Source organism: Polypterus senegalus, chromosome 6, assembly GCF_016835505.1.
Source record: "Polypterus senegalus isolate Bchr_013 chromosome 6, ASM1683550v1, whole genome shotgun sequence".
NCBI lineage: Eukaryota > Metazoa > Chordata > Cladistia > Polypteriformes > Polypteridae > Polypterus > Polypterus senegalus.
In genome coordinates, this window is record NC_053159.1 from 111694672 (window position 1) to 111710271 (window position 15600).

A 15600-nucleotide genomic window follows, 5' to 3' on the forward strand; every position below is an offset into this window, starting at 1 on the left:
AGAAAAAATGAAGGGCTCTGTGTCTTCAAGAGCAAGTCAATTAAAATGAACTCAAAAGAAGCTAATTAGCAGCAAAAACAGGTCACTAATTAAGAAAAGAGTTAGAATGAAAACCTGCAGTCATGGCGGCCCACCAGGATAATGTGCACATTAATAATCATATCTCCATTACCTTTTACTGCTAAACTCCTGAATGGATGACACCTATTTTAGATTGTTATTTCCTCTCTGTGTTATGTCTTTTCTGCAGTATCTTTTGCTCTCTTCCCGGTATCGCTGCGGTGGTTTAAACGCGGTTTAAACGCACAGACTGGAGAATGAGGGGCGGGTGTTTTGGAAGAAGCCCAGCAGGTGTAGCCTTTGCAGTGCAGGATCTGTCACTGTTAACCACGCACGTTTGAGAATCACTTCTGGACCCCCGAGACTAATGCTGGCTAATGGATGGAAAGATGGACGGACAACTTCATTTGGCACATTTTGTTAACTTACTTTAGTAATACAGAGATTGTGTCGCAAGCGTGTCTGATACGTATCCTTTGTTAGAAGTAATCACATCGTTAGTTTTCTAAATGGACAGACTATAGTAACATTCTGGAATAATCACTTTTAAATAGCAACTAACCGCGTCTCTGTAGTTTAACACTACGCGAACATTTAAATAAAGTTGGCGCTTCAAATGACGTCATTGAACTGCGCCAATAGGCCACTGAAGCCACATGGGGGGGAGCAGAAATTCGGAGTTTTGTTTTGGTTTTGCTTCCCTTCTAAACAATGTGGATTTCACTTAATGTTGGGAGTCGTCGGGAGTAGAGAAACAAAGTATTGCCTTTTCAGATCATGCCCCTAGAACTTGACCTTCCACCGGCAAAGAAGTTCAAGCCGGGATCGCCTCTTTTTGCTTTGAATAAAAAGCCTGGTATGCTGCTTCCCAGGACTGGAATTTCTTCGGTCCCCATCGAGGTACAGCGTAAACATCTTCCAATCTATCAAGCCAGAACGCACCTTATAAACCGGCTAAGGCAGCTTCAGAACACGATTCTCATAGGTAAGTACAGGGGGATGTCAGCCTCGTGCTGATGACTATTGCGATCTGGGGTGCAGTCTTAAGCTAATAAGCAAAATATAAAAATAAACGTTTAAGTTGAAAGTCAAGACGTATTAATGGAAACAGTATAAAGACCCATCTTTCAGACAGTCAGTTTATGATGCGAATTCATTTTGTTTTATTGCATTGGTAGCATTATATTTAACTATATCGTGGAAACACTCGTTTGTTCCATTCTGAAGTAATATTTGACGTCATACTAAGCAACGTGTGTGTGTCGTAAGTACTAAATGCCCGTTTAATATCCACCCATTTGCCGATCCCCAATTATCCAGTGAAAACAGATGCGCCTGGCGTTGCCTCGAGAGTCCTACTGACTGCTGGCATTTTTTTAGGCAGTTTTCCTACTTTGATGGCCATTATTGTAACTAATGAAATCCTTCATTTTAAGTAGGTGGCTTATCGCTGTTCTCCGACTTTAGTCTCAGATGAACAGACTAGCAATCACCTAGTTTTCACCAAGTCCTAAAGTCAGATTAGTGATAAACAACACAACAAATAATAACTGATGTTACATTTTCGTTATCTGTTCAACTAAGAATAAAGAAAAAGCGTATGTGTGGTTTGAAATCTGCTAGCACCCAATCTGAGGCTGGCTTGTGCCCAATACGGAGGAATCTGGCAGCCAGCAAACCCCAAAAAATTAATGGGCTTGAAAATTGAGTATTGGTTATTGATCAGGGTGGAAAAGAACAACTGAAAATCTTTCCAACTCCTTTTGTTCTATGTTGAAATTGTTTTATGTTATTAAAACAATACAGGTGGCAAGTGATCAATCTTTCCAAGTCATGGACAGCAGGCTGCTTTAAAGAAGCAAGACATCAAAGATTGTTCTTATTGATGGTTCTGTAAAACTGGGCCAGAACAGGCTAAATGGATGCCAAGGGTTTTTAATCTACATAGGTGGTACGCTCTCTTCAGTTCTAATGGTGATGGTAGTAATATTTTCTTCATCTTTATATGCTGTTTGTGACATTCATATTACTCATAAATATCATCAATAGTATTTTTTCTTTAATTATACATGGTACAGATCAAAATATTGTTATATTGATAGGATAGCATCTTGCAGTTAATGGAGGTTTGTGGGATGCACATCCAGGGCACGAAGCTCCCGTTCCACCACATCCCAAAGATGCTCTATTGGGTTGAGATCTGGTGACTGTGGGGGCCATTTTAGTACAGTGAACTCATTGTCATGTTCAAGAAACCAATTTGAAATGATTCGAGCTTTGTGACATGGTGCATTATCCTGCTGGAAGTAGCCATCAGAGGATGGGTACATGGTGGTCATGAAGAGATGGACATGGTTAGAAACAATGCTCAGGTAGCCCGTGGTATTTAAACGATGCCCAATTGGCACTAAGGGGCCTAAAGTGTGCCAAGAAAACATCCCCCACACCATTACACCACCACCACCACCACCAGCCTGCACAGTGGTAACAAGGCATGATGGATCCATGTTCTCATTCTGTTTACGCCAAATTCTGACCATTTGAATGTCTCAACAGAAATCGAGACTCATCAGACCTGGCAACATTTTTCCAGTCTTCAACTGTTCAATATTGGTGAGCTCGTGCAAATTGTAGCCTCTTTTTCCTATTTGTAGTGGAGATGAGTGGTACCCGGTGGGGTCTTCTGCTATTGTAGCCCATCCGCCTCAAGGTTGTGCATGTTGTGGCTTCACAAATGCTTTGCTGCATACCTCGGTTGTAACGAGTGGTTATTTCAGTCAAAGTTGCTCTTCTATCAGCTTGAATCAGTCGGCCCATTCTCCTCTGACCTCTAGCATCAACAAGGCATTTTCGCCCACAGGACTGCCGCATACTGGATGTTTGTCCCTTTACACCATTCTTTGTAAACCCTAGAAATGGTTGTGCGTGAAAATCCCAGTAACTGAGCAGATTGTGAAATACTCAGACCGGCCCGTCTGGCACCAACAACCAAGCCACGCTCAAAATTGCTTAAATCACTTTTCTTTCCCATTCTGACATTCAGTTTGGAGTTCAGGAGGTTGTCTTGACCAGGACCACACCCCTAAATGCATTGAAGCAACTGCCATGTGATTGGTTGATTAGATAATTGCATTAATGAGAAATTGAACAGGTGTTCCTAATAATCCTTTAGGTGAGTGTATATACACATACACACACGTGTCTCTTATGAATTTTTGGGCCCAGTGGTACATAAGGCAGAAATATGATGACACCAAACAGATCTGTCAAGGGCTACTGATTATGCTTCTGTCCAATTCATACCCAATAAGTGAAGGTTTTTGTTAATGTTTTGTGCCCCAGGTCGTTCTGGGTCTACCTGGTCTGTGTTTTCCAGGAAAGGTCCACTCCATGGCCTGTTGGGGTAGTCTCCTGTTGTCCACACATATTGGATAACCAAACCAAGCCAGGCGTCTTTTCTGTAGTGTGAGACTGATAGGCAGTTCTTGTCCAGACTATATCTGTAGTGGTCATTTCTTGCCATTGCACGTGCATTATTCATCGTAGGCAGCATGAATTTTGAAAGTCTAATTTGGCACAACATCGCTCCTACGATACAACTGAGGACTGAGTCAACATATTCTTTGAGTCTTTTAAGAATCATTCTGCTAAAGACTTTTCTTGGGACAGATAGAAGTGCCTCTCCAGTTGTTGCAGCCATGTAGGACTCCGCTATCTCAGAGGAGATGGATTTAAGAATTTCAGCGCAAATATTGTCAATGCCAGCAGATTTTCTGTTCTTGAGGCCACTTATGGCGTTATTTCAGTGCCACTATTCTGAGCGCACGTAAAAAAAGATTGCAAGTGCAAGTGTTCCATTTTGAGGAGAAATTTATTTTGAGCGTACAAAAGCTGAATTTGAGTGAACAAAATTCATTGCTGCGTGCAAAAAATGTATTTCAGTGTTTGCACTTATCCATATACACACACACAATAGCACCCCCTCTCGCTCAGTTTTTTCATTTGCGCTTGCTCGCAATGTGTTGCTAAGCTCACAACATTCTCTGCTGCAAGCGCTCAACTCTCTGTACACCGTTATAAGTGTGCCACAAAACCAACCAATCACAGACTTGGTTTCAAAAATTCTGATTGGCTCTTACGGTCTCCAATCAGCTCGCTAGCTGCTGCATTCCGGAAACAGTCCGAAATGTAGCTAAATCCAGCTAAACTCAATTAAACCCCAATTTGCGGATAATATCTTTAATTATTTTATTTTAAAATATATTATTTGTTAAGACTATCGTTGGTGTAGTATAATGTAGTTGCATTATACAACCATGCCAACTGACTCTCAAATTATATTTGAGTAGCTCTCTTTTATGTCGTCGAATACTGAACAGCAGCACGAAAACAACATGTCCCGGCCACATGTAAGTAATATAAAATCATTTTGTACATTATTATTACATCTGCCATCTCTTCTTTGGCTGCAGAGTAAATCAAAACTCCCTCTATCTGCAAGAAGCGAGGCTGAGTGGACAGTGTTTCCGGTGTCCGGAATGCAGCAGCTAGCGAGCTGATTGGAGACCGTAAGGGCCAATCAGAATTTTTGAAACCAAGTCTGTGATTGGTTGGTTTTGTGGCACACTTATAACGGTGTACAGAGAGTTGGCGCTAGCAGCAGAGAATGTTGTGAGCGCAAGCAACACATTGCGAGCAAGCGCAAATGAAAAAACTGGCGAGAGGGTGCTATTGTGTGTGTATATATGGATAAGCGCAAACACTGAAATACATTTTTGCACGCAGCAATGAATTTTGTTCACTCAAATTCAGCTTTTGTGCGCTCAAAATAAATTTCTCTTCAAAATGCAACACTTGCACTTGCAATCTTTTTTTACGTGCGCTCAATATTTTTTTACGTGTGCTCAGAATAGTGGCACTGAAATAACGCCATAGCCACTGGTGCCTTTGTAAGTTGCTAGTGTAAATGGATCACAGTTGATGATAAATGGACTTGTGGATGTAACTTAAGGCCAAAGTGCCTGTTTAAGCTCCAGATCTATAAGGGATGAGGTTGGTTTTAAGTCTATTTAGGATATTGGAAAAGTGTTCCTTCCATCTTGCTGTGATTCCCCTTCTCGTCCAATATAATCTTATCATTTTTGTCAAGGACTGGGATATTGTGCCAATCCTGTTCACCAGATGATGTGTGGACGACTTGGAACACGGTGCACAATTCTCCTCACGATGCTGCCTTTTGAGCCTTGGTTACCTGGTTATATTTACCCACTGCCGTTTGTTATTTCATGCACTGTTTTTGACGTGTTTTCAGTCTGCGTAATCCTGGAGAAGGGCCTGTTGATGATTTGAGTCACATTCTGATATCAGTTGCAGGTGGATATTTTTCTGATGACTCTATGAGTGACCATGTTGTGTCGCTGATCCATGCTTCTTTCAGTTGACTGGTAGTGCGAAGAACATCTGTGACAGCTCTGTATACCAACTTCTTAAAGTCTGAACATTGTGATTCTAGAGCTGTGGAGGAATTGGAAGTGATTAGATGTCTTTATATGGAATACTGCCATGGTACAGGGGTCTTTGTGCCCTTTCACAACGTATCTGGTTGTTGCTGTTGCTTTGGTGCTCACTTTCAACTGAATCTTGACTTTGGGTGCTAATAGGTAATGGTCGCTCCCACGGTATGTACAGACGTCTTGTAATGAACGTGTCCATCTCCTTCCAATGGCAATGTGATCTATTTGGTTTTCATAATTAGCGTCTGGGTATCTCCAGGTGATCTTGTGGCAGTGCTTACACAGGAACTTAGTGCCACCAATAACCAAATTGTTTACTTGGCAGAACTGCATAAATCGCTCTCCATTTGCATCTTGAGTGCCAACACTGTGTGGGTCCATCACCCTGTCCTGGCCAACATTGTTGTAACTGACCTTGGCATTCAGATTGCCAATCAGCAGGTTGATATTGTGCTGTTGGGATTCTGTTTACTGCATGTGGTAAGGTACAGTAGAATGTGTCTTTTGATACTTCATCGGCATCTTCAGTTGGGCTGTAGCACTGGATGATGGATACTTTGGCATGCCTTGTGATGAATCGCACGGTTAAGTTGTTCGTTGACAGGTTCCCATTGTGACAAGGCCTTCGATGCTGCATTTGGCAGGAGGAGTGCAACACCTTGACTGTGAATGCCATCCTTTCTGCCGGAATGTAATACCGTAATTCCATCGATAACCTGCCTATTGGCATCAGTCCATCTTACCTCGCCAATTCCAAGGACATCAAGATGGTAGTGTTTCATTTCAGAAATGACCTGTGCACATTTGCTAGGTGCATTGAGAGTTTGTACGTTCCAGCAACCCACTTTGGTTTTTCTGTAAGCTGGAAACACTCCGGTGGTTGTTGCAAACACACTAATCGGACCCTGAACTTCCTTTCGGCTTTGGCTCAAGTTTGTCACGCACCACAAGTATCCTTGTGGTGCTGTTTGCAACCAGCTGAGGCTATAGTGATCTTGTTGAGAACTGCATCATCAATGTCTGTTTCCATAGTTAGTTTAGTTTTTATGAGGATGGGGGACCAGCCCAACCTTAACCCTCCTCACTTTATTCAGTCTTGGGTCTGCCAAGGGTAACTAAGGTACCCCAGGCACAGATGTACTTATATATAAAAAAAAAACAAAACTTTTTGTTCCAGCCAGCTGTAGAGAGCATTGTCTTTTGTATGTGTTATAAAATGTTTGTCACTTGTATTGTAGCAATTTGGATCTGTAGAAGATACAGGCTGTTATGCTGGCAGCGCTGGGCATTTTAAGCTTTGGATCGAACACTTCACAGTATCTTATGAAGGCGTGTAATTCTTACAGTCTCCTAGACATTAGTTTCTGTCTTTTTTTTTTTTTTTCAACTGTTTGAGGTGAGAGGACAGCAGCCAAGTTGGTTTTTTGACCAATGTAATTTCAGTTAACAGCAGTGTTCACTCTAACACCAGGTACCCCATGCACACTACTCTGAAATTTGTATGCATTAAAGCACACACTTGAAAATGTATTTATTACAATGACATTTTTAAACTATTAAGGCATAAACCAGTTCATTCATTCACTTACTTGTGTATTAAGCTGAATAGATATACTGAAAGTTTGCCTATTACTGTAAGTTAAAAAAAAAATTGCACAAATAATTTAATAGTGTACATTTTTAAAAGTGTATTGTGTACAACTAGATAAGTAAAAGTGTATTCAAACTTTATTTAGAATTGCCTCAAATTACAGCTCTGTATTGCAAAAATTATTGTTCGCCAGAAGTATACTTAATTTTTGAACATTTTCCATCCATCCATCCATTAATGATTGAATCCACCTAATCCTTCAGAGCCTGACCCACCAGTATTGGGTGCAAGGCAGAAATTAAACCAGGCACAAAAATAATTCCCAAAAATTATAAAAATGATGCAAGAAACTGGAAAAATGCTTAAAAACTTGCTGGATATCGAGTCTAAATGGAGCAACGGGAACAGTTGAGTTAATCCCCATATCATAATCCAAAGAGCCCCACCGTTCATGTTATTTACCATGCTTTGCACACCCACAAATCTTTGAAGTTGTAAATAGTGGTCTTTTTCCAAAATATTGTAATTATTAAAAGTACAAACCGGATTCCAAAAAAGTTGGGACACTATACAAATCTTGAATAAAAACTGAATGCAATGATGTGGAGATGCCAACTTCTAATATTTTATTCAGAATAGAACATAAATCACGGAACAAAAGTTTAAACTGAGAAAATGTATCATTTTAAGGGAAAAATATGTTGATTCAGAATTTCATGGTGTCAACAAATCCCAAAAAAGTTGGGACAAGGCCATTTTCACCACTGTGTGGCATCTCCCCTTCTTACAACACTCAACAGACGTCTGGGGACCGAGGAGACCAGTTTCTCAAGTTTAAAAATAGGAATGCTCTCCCATTCTTGTCTAATACAGGCCTCTAACTGTTCAATCGTCTTGGGCCTTCTTTGTCGCACCTTCCTCTTTATGATGCGCCAAATGTTCTCTATAGGTGAAAGATCTGGACTGCAGACTGGCCATTTCAGTACCCGGATCCTTCTCCTACGCAGCCATGATGTTGTGATTGATGCAGAATGTGGTCTGGCATTATCTTGTTGAAAAATGCAGGGTCTTCCCTGAAAGAGATGACGTCTGGATGGGAGCATATGTTGTTCTAGAACCTGAATATATTTTTCTGCATTGATGGTGCCTTTCCAGACATGCAAGCTGCCCATGCCACACACACTCATGCAACCCCATACCATCAGAGATGCAGGCTTCTGAACTGAGCGTTGATAACAACTTGGGTTGTCCTTGTCCTCTTTGGTCCGGATGACATGGCGTCCCAGATTTCCAAAAGAACTTCGAATCGTGACTCATCTGACCACAGAACAGTCTTCCATTTTGCCACACTCCATTTTAAATGATCCCTGGCCCAGTGACAACGCCTGAGCTTGTGGATCTTGCTTAGAAATGGCTTCTTCTTTGCACTGTAGAGTTTCAGCTGGCAATGGCGGATGGCACGGTGGATTGTGTTCACTGACAATGGTTTCTGGAAGTATTCCTGAGCCCATTCTGTGATTTCCTTTACAGTAGCATTCCTGTTTGTGGTGCAGAGTCGTTTAAGGGCCCGGAGATCACGGGCATCCAGTATGGTTTTACGGCCTTGACCCTTACGCACAGAGATTGTTCCAGATTCTCTGAATCTTCAGATGATGTTATGCACAGTTGATGATAGATGCAAAGTCTTTGCAATTTTTCGCTGGGTAACACCTTTCTGATATTGCTCCACTATCTTTCTGAGCAACATTGTGGGAATTGGTGATCCTCTACCCATCTTGGCTTCTGAGAGACACTGTCACTCTGAGAAGCTCTGTTTATACCCAATCATGTTGCCAATTGACCTAATTAGTGTTTATTGGTCTTCCAGCTCTTCGTTATGCTCAAATTTACTTTCTCCAGCCTCTTATTGCTACTTGTCCCAACTTTTTTGGGTTTTGTTGACACCGTGAAATTTTGAATCAACATATTTTTCCTTTAAAATGATACATTTACTCGGATTAAACGTTTGATCTGTCATCTACGTTCTATTACAAATAAAATCTTGACATTTGCCATCTCCACATCATTGCATTCAATTTTTATTCACAATTTGTTTAGTGTCCCAACTTTTCTGGAATCTGGTTTGTATTATTAGCATGATGGTGGTCCTAATTCATCCTACACCACTGTCTCAGGGCCTGTTCTCTGATTCAACAGCTTTAACTCCAGTCAGACATATATAATATTTTACTTGAAGGCTAGCTAATCAAAGTGTGAATTAAAATATTAATAAAGATTGTGAACCCATGTATTAATATTGGTGTATTTATTTTGTTGAGTTTATTTAAAACAGAATTAAAATGACCTCCATAGCAGTGTACTAGGAATTGAATGCTAAAATTCTACATTTTTTTTCTTTAAAAACAATCTAACAACGAATTTGTCTGTTTTCTGTACCTACTTAGTCCATTACTGCGTGATGGAAATCACATCTGCTTCTGTAATCCTCATACACATAAGCCAAACTGAACTGGAGTTTGTAGTAGTACATGTTCACACACATCTTCTTGTTTAGTACAATCATCCATCCATCTATCCATTTTCTAAACCTTCTTCTCTGGAGCCGATCCCAGCAAACACTGGGTGCAAGGCACTAATAATCACAGCCCATCACAGTATATACAATCATTCATACTAAACTCTTTGCCCTAGCTGACACTCAAAAAATGTAATCCCACAATAGGGAAGCAATGGAGCTGGGATCCCTGAAATGCATTTAAGAAATAAAAATCCAATTTTAACCAGTTTTGAGCATTACGGTATTATTATTGTTATTATGGCTTGTTGATCAGGTTGGAATTTTTTCTCCATTTTACATTATTCTTGAATCTTTGTAAAAAAAATATATGATGATATGATGAAAGTCTTAAGAAATTTTGGTAAGTTCCTTTTTGGTGGCATGAGATATGTGTGGATATTGTCTTAGCAAATGTAATTTCCATTTTTTTCAGGAGAAACTGGCTCTGGGAAGACAACGCAGATTCCCCAATATCTGTATGAAGCTGGCATTGGACGTCAGGGTATTGTAGCCATCACACAGCCCCGAAGGGTTGCAGCCATCTCTTTAGCAGCCAGGGTATCGGAAGAAAAAAAGAGTGAATTGGGAAAACTGGTTTGTTAGTTTTTATTCTATTCTTAGTTTTGGTCTTTGCATTATACACTCACCTAAAGGATTATTAGGAACACCATACTAATACGGTGTTTGACCCCCTTTCGCCTTTAGAACTGCCTTAATTCTACGTGGCATTGATTCAACAAGGTGCTGAAAGCATTCTTTAGAAATGTTGGCCCATATTGATAGAATAGCATCTTGCAGTTGATGGAGATTTGTGGGATGCACATCCAGGGCACGAAGCTCCCGTTCCACCACATCCCAAAGATGCTCTATTGGGTTGAGATCTGGTGTCTGTGGGGGCCATTTTGGTACAGTGAACTCATTGTCATGTTCAAGAAACCAATTTGAAATGATTCGAGCTTTGTGACATGGTGCATTATCCTGCTGGAAGTAGCCATCAGAGGATGGGTACATGGTGGTCATGAAGGGATGGACATGGTCAGAAACAATGCTCAGGTAGCCCGTGGCATTTAAACAATGCCCAATTGGCACTAAGGGACCTAAAATGTGCCAAGAAAACATCCCCCACATCATTACACCACCACCACCAGCCTGCACAGTGGTAACAAGGCATGATGGATCCATGTTCTCATTCTGTTTACACCAAATTATGACTCTACCATTTGAATGTCTCAACAGAAATCGAGACTCATCAGACCAGGCAACATTTTTCCAGTCTTCAACTGTCCAATTTTGGTGAGCTTGTGCAAATTGTAGCCTCTTTTTCTTATTTGTAGTGGAGATGAGTGGTACCCGGTGGGGTCTTCTGCTGTTGTAGCCCATCCGCCTCAAGGTTGTGCGTGTTGTGGCTTCACAAATGCTTTGCTGCATACCTCGGTTGTAACGAGTGGTTATTTCAGTCAAAGTTGCTCTTCTATCCGCTTGAATCAGTCGGCCCATTCTCCTCTGACCTCTAGCATCAACAAGGCATTTTCGCCCAGAGGACTGCCGCATACTGGATGTTTTTCCCTTTTCACAAAATTCTTTGTAAACCCTAGAAATGGTTGTGCGTGAAAATCCCAGTAACTGAGCAGATTGTGAAATACTCAGACCGGCCCGTCTGGCACCAACAACCATGCCACGCTCAAAATTGCTTAAATCACCTTTCTTTCCCATTCTGACATTCAGTTTGGAGTTCAGGAGATTGTCTTGACCAGGACCACACCCCTAAATGCATTGAAGCAACTGCCATGTGATTGGTTGATTAGATAATTGCATTAATGAGAAATTGAACAGGTGTTCCTAATAATCCTTTAGGTGAGTGTAGATAGCTACTCTGTAGTTGTGTGCATTTTTAAATGTGGTTCTCACTTGAGTCTTAACTTGAAGTAACCAGTCTGAATGCAGCACTTAGTGGCATTTAATTACGAAGTTTTGAGAATAGTAATTAATAGTCATTTGTCACCCGTCTCAAAGCAAGTTTTATTATTTATTAAACAACCTACATGCAACATATCATTGTGTTTGACTACTAGAGAAGAAAGAAATTAATGTCTTTCATCTTAAGAGATACAAATGAATTTCCCTGGTGATCAACAGAAACCGTATACATGCACTGATACTGCCACAGAGCACTTCCTCAAGTAATTCAAGACAATCGGACTATTAACTACTTAGCACAGTTTTATGCAAATGTTAACTGCTTTTATCAAAGGGGTTTCCAAAATGCACAAAATATACTGTAGTTTACTATATTTCAAGAATAATGTTTACAGACAAAAATTGGCAGAGCAGCCATCCATCCTCTTCCGCTTATCCGAGGTCGGGTCGCTGGGGCAGCAGCTTAAGCAGAGAGGCCCAGACTTCCCTCTCCCCGGCCACCTCTTCCAGCTCTTCCGGGAGAATCCCAAGGCGTTCCCAGGCCAGCCGGGAGACATAGTCCCTCCAGCGTGTCCTGGGTCTTCCCCGGGGCCTCCTCCCGGTTGGACGTGCCCGGAACACCTCACCAGGGAGGCGTCCACGAGGCATCCTGATCAGATGCCCGAGCCACCTCATCTGACTCCTCTCGAGCAGCCAATTTATTTATTTTATTTGGATTAATTTGCATTTTAATAGATACCCAATTGTTTTCCAAAACTCAGTATTCTGGAATGGCATTTTACACTCAAAAAGGTCAGCCAGAACTTTTGCCTGAAGTCTAATGGGCATATCTCCTGTTTGTGTATCGTTAACAGTATTTTCAGAGGATGATCAATGGGATGTGTTATAAAGTTAGTGTTTGATTTCTTCAGTTCGGTCAAGCTGTGTCTAGATACAAAATGACTGACAAGATTTTAACTGTTCACTTTTGTCTGTGTATAAATTAGAAGTGTGAGGTTCACTTGGTACTTTGTCTCCATTTCAGGTAGGATACACCGTGCGTTTTGAAGATGTTACTTCTGCTGAAACCAAGGTGAAGTTTATGACAGATGGCATGCTGTTACGGGAAGCACTTGGGGACCGGCTTTTGCAAAGATATTCCATAGTAATTCTTGATGAAGCTCATGAGAGGACTCTTCACACGGATGTTCTATTTGGAGTGGTAAAAAATGCACAGGAGAGGCGGAAGGACAAATTTCCTTTAAAGGTAGAGGTGATTTTTTTTTTTTTTATTTTTATACTCTGATTGCACCCTACACACTCCAGTGTCTTTGAAAATGACAGAATTTTCATCTTTTTTCATTTGTAAGTAATGCACTACAACAAAGATGAATTCCGTACATGGTTATTACTGCATAATGTTACATGTTTTATTTGGTATTGTGGAACACACAAATTTCAATGTCTGAAATCTAGAAATTGAAAAGAAGAGAAACAGCAGGGAAAAAGGTTGGAGATCATTCTGGCCTCCATGTATTTTCACAAGTGGTATAAAAGCTATTGATCCTTAAGATGGACTGTTAAGATCACTGGCCTTCGTTTAAACCGGTGTGCCCTGACATGGTGGCGAGTGGGGCGGGATGATGACGTCGCTAGACCGGGGCACTTTCATAGTTGGGATGGAATCTGAGAGACATGTGACTTCCAGCGTAGCATCAAACCCTTCCATTTGTGTTACCTTGAAATATTCTATTGCAGAGTCTTCAGAATGATCACACACAAAATACTTAATTACATTTCACAATAATTTTAAAACCAAAACTTGTTCTTTTATACCAGTTACCATGCAAATTCAAACATTGCAACTTTTATTGTTTATGATGCATGCAAAAAGAAGACTATGGGTAACTTGTACTTTTTTAAGAGTGATTAAAAATAATGGAGATGTTCTTATTCTATTGTGTATTTTGTAATTTTGTTAACACTTGTAATAGTTATTTCTATTTTCTCAGTTACAGTTGTGCTTGAAAGTTTGTGAACCCTTTAGAATTTTCTATATTTCTGCATAAGATCAGATTTTTACTCAAGTCCTAAAAGTAGATAAAGAGAAACCAGTTAAACAAATGAGACAAAAATATTATACTTGGTCATTTATTTAAGGAAAATGATCGAATATTACATATTTGTGAGTGGCAAAAGTATGTGAACCTTTGCTTTCAGTACCTGGTGTGACCCCCCTTTGCAGCAATAACTGCAACTAAACGTTTACGGTAACTTTTGATCATTCCTGCACACTGGCTTGGAGGAATTTTAGCCCATTCCTCCGTACAGAAACAGCTTCAACTCTGGGATGTTGATGGGTTTCCTCACATTAACTGCTTGCTTCAGGTCCTTCCACAACATTTTGATTGGATTAGGGTCAGGGCTTTGACTTGGCCATTCCAAAACATTAACATTATTCTTCTTTAACCATTCTTTGGAAGAACGACTTGTGTGCTTAGGGTCATTGTCTTGCTGCATGACCCACCTTCTCTTGAGATGCAGTTCATGGACAGATGTCCTGACATTTTCTTTTAGAATTCTTTGATATAATTCAGAATTCATTGTTCCATCACTGAAGGCAAGTCGTCCTGGCCCAGATGCAGCAAAACAGACGAAACCATGATACTACCACCACCATTTTTCACAGATGGGATAAGGTTCTAATACTGGAATGCAGTGTTTTCCTTTCATCAAACATAACACTTTTCATTTAAACCAAAAAGTTCTATTTTGGTCTCATCCGTCCACAAAACATTCTTCCAATAGCCTTCTGGTTTGTCCATGTGATCTTTAGCAAACTGCAGACGAGCAGCAATGTTTTTTTGGAGAGCAGTGGCTTTCTCCTTGCAACCCTGCCATGTACACCATTGTTGTTCAGTGTTCTCCTGATGGTGGACTCATGAACATGAACATTAGCCAATGTGAGAGAGGCCTTCAGTTGCTTAGAAGTTAACCTGGGGTCCTTTGTGACCTCGCCAACTATTATATGCCTTGCTCTTGGAGTGATCTTTGTTGGTCAACCACTCCTGGGGAGGGTAACAATGGTCTTGAATTTCCTCCATTTGTACACAATTTGTCTGACTGTGGATTGGTGGAGTCCAAACTCTTTAGAGATGGTTTTGTAACCTTTTCCAGCCTGATGAGCATCAACAACTCTTTTTCTGAGGTCCTCATAAATCTCCTTTGTTTGTGCCATGATAAACTTCCACAAACATGTGTTGTGAAGAGCAGACTTTGATAGATCTCTGTTCTTTAAATAACACAGGGTGCCCACTCACACCTGATTGTCATCCCATTAATTGAAAACACCTGACTCTAATTTCACCTTCAAACTAACTGCTAATCCTAGAGGTTCACATACTTTTGCCACTCACAAATATGTAATATTCAATCATTTTCCTTAATAAATAAATGACCAAGTATAATATTTTTGTCTCATTTGTTTAACTGATTTCTCTTTATCTACTTTTTGGACTTGAGTGAAAATCTGATGATTTTTTAGGTTATATTTATGCAGAAATACAGACAATTCTAAAGGGTTGACAAACTTTCAAGCACTACTGTATATTTACATTTGTATAATATATTTACTTTCTTATTTTTATTTTTTTGCTCTAGGTGATCATTATGTCAGCTACTATGGATGTAGACCTGTTTTCCCAGTACTTCAATAACGCACCGGTTTTGTATTTGGAAGGCAGGCAGCACTCCATCCAGATATTTTATACCAAGCAGACTCAGTCAGACTACCTCCAGGCAGCACTAATATCTGTGTTTCAGATTCACCAGGTAAATAATTCTGCTGTGCTAAACTGATGTTAACCATTAACAGTTTGTCTAAAACATGTTTTTTCTCACATTGTGCAGATATCTGCTGCTGTTTATTTTGTAGTTTCTACTTGTATGCACATTTCTGATTTTATTTTTTTTTTTGTTTCCTA

The 15600-nt window shown here is 40.3% G+C and overlaps 1 protein-coding gene across 1 annotated transcript in view; it reads left to right on the plus strand.

Annotated features, from left to right (window-relative positions):
• Positions 1-649: 649 nt before the first annotated feature.
• dhx33 (DEAH (Asp-Glu-Ala-His) box polypeptide 33) overlaps positions 650-15600 on the plus strand; it is a 37916-nt gene continuing 22965 nt past the window's right edge. Inside the window, exons 1-4 of the mRNA XM_039756787.1 lie at positions 650-1045; positions 10155-10315; positions 12663-12884; positions 15278-15448. Coding sequence (XP_039612721.1) covers positions 838-1045; positions 10155-10315; positions 12663-12884; positions 15278-15448 — 762 coding nt within the window. The 5' untranslated portion in view covers positions 650-837. The remainder of the gene's footprint in view (positions 1046-10154; positions 10316-12662; positions 12885-15277; positions 15449-15600) is intronic.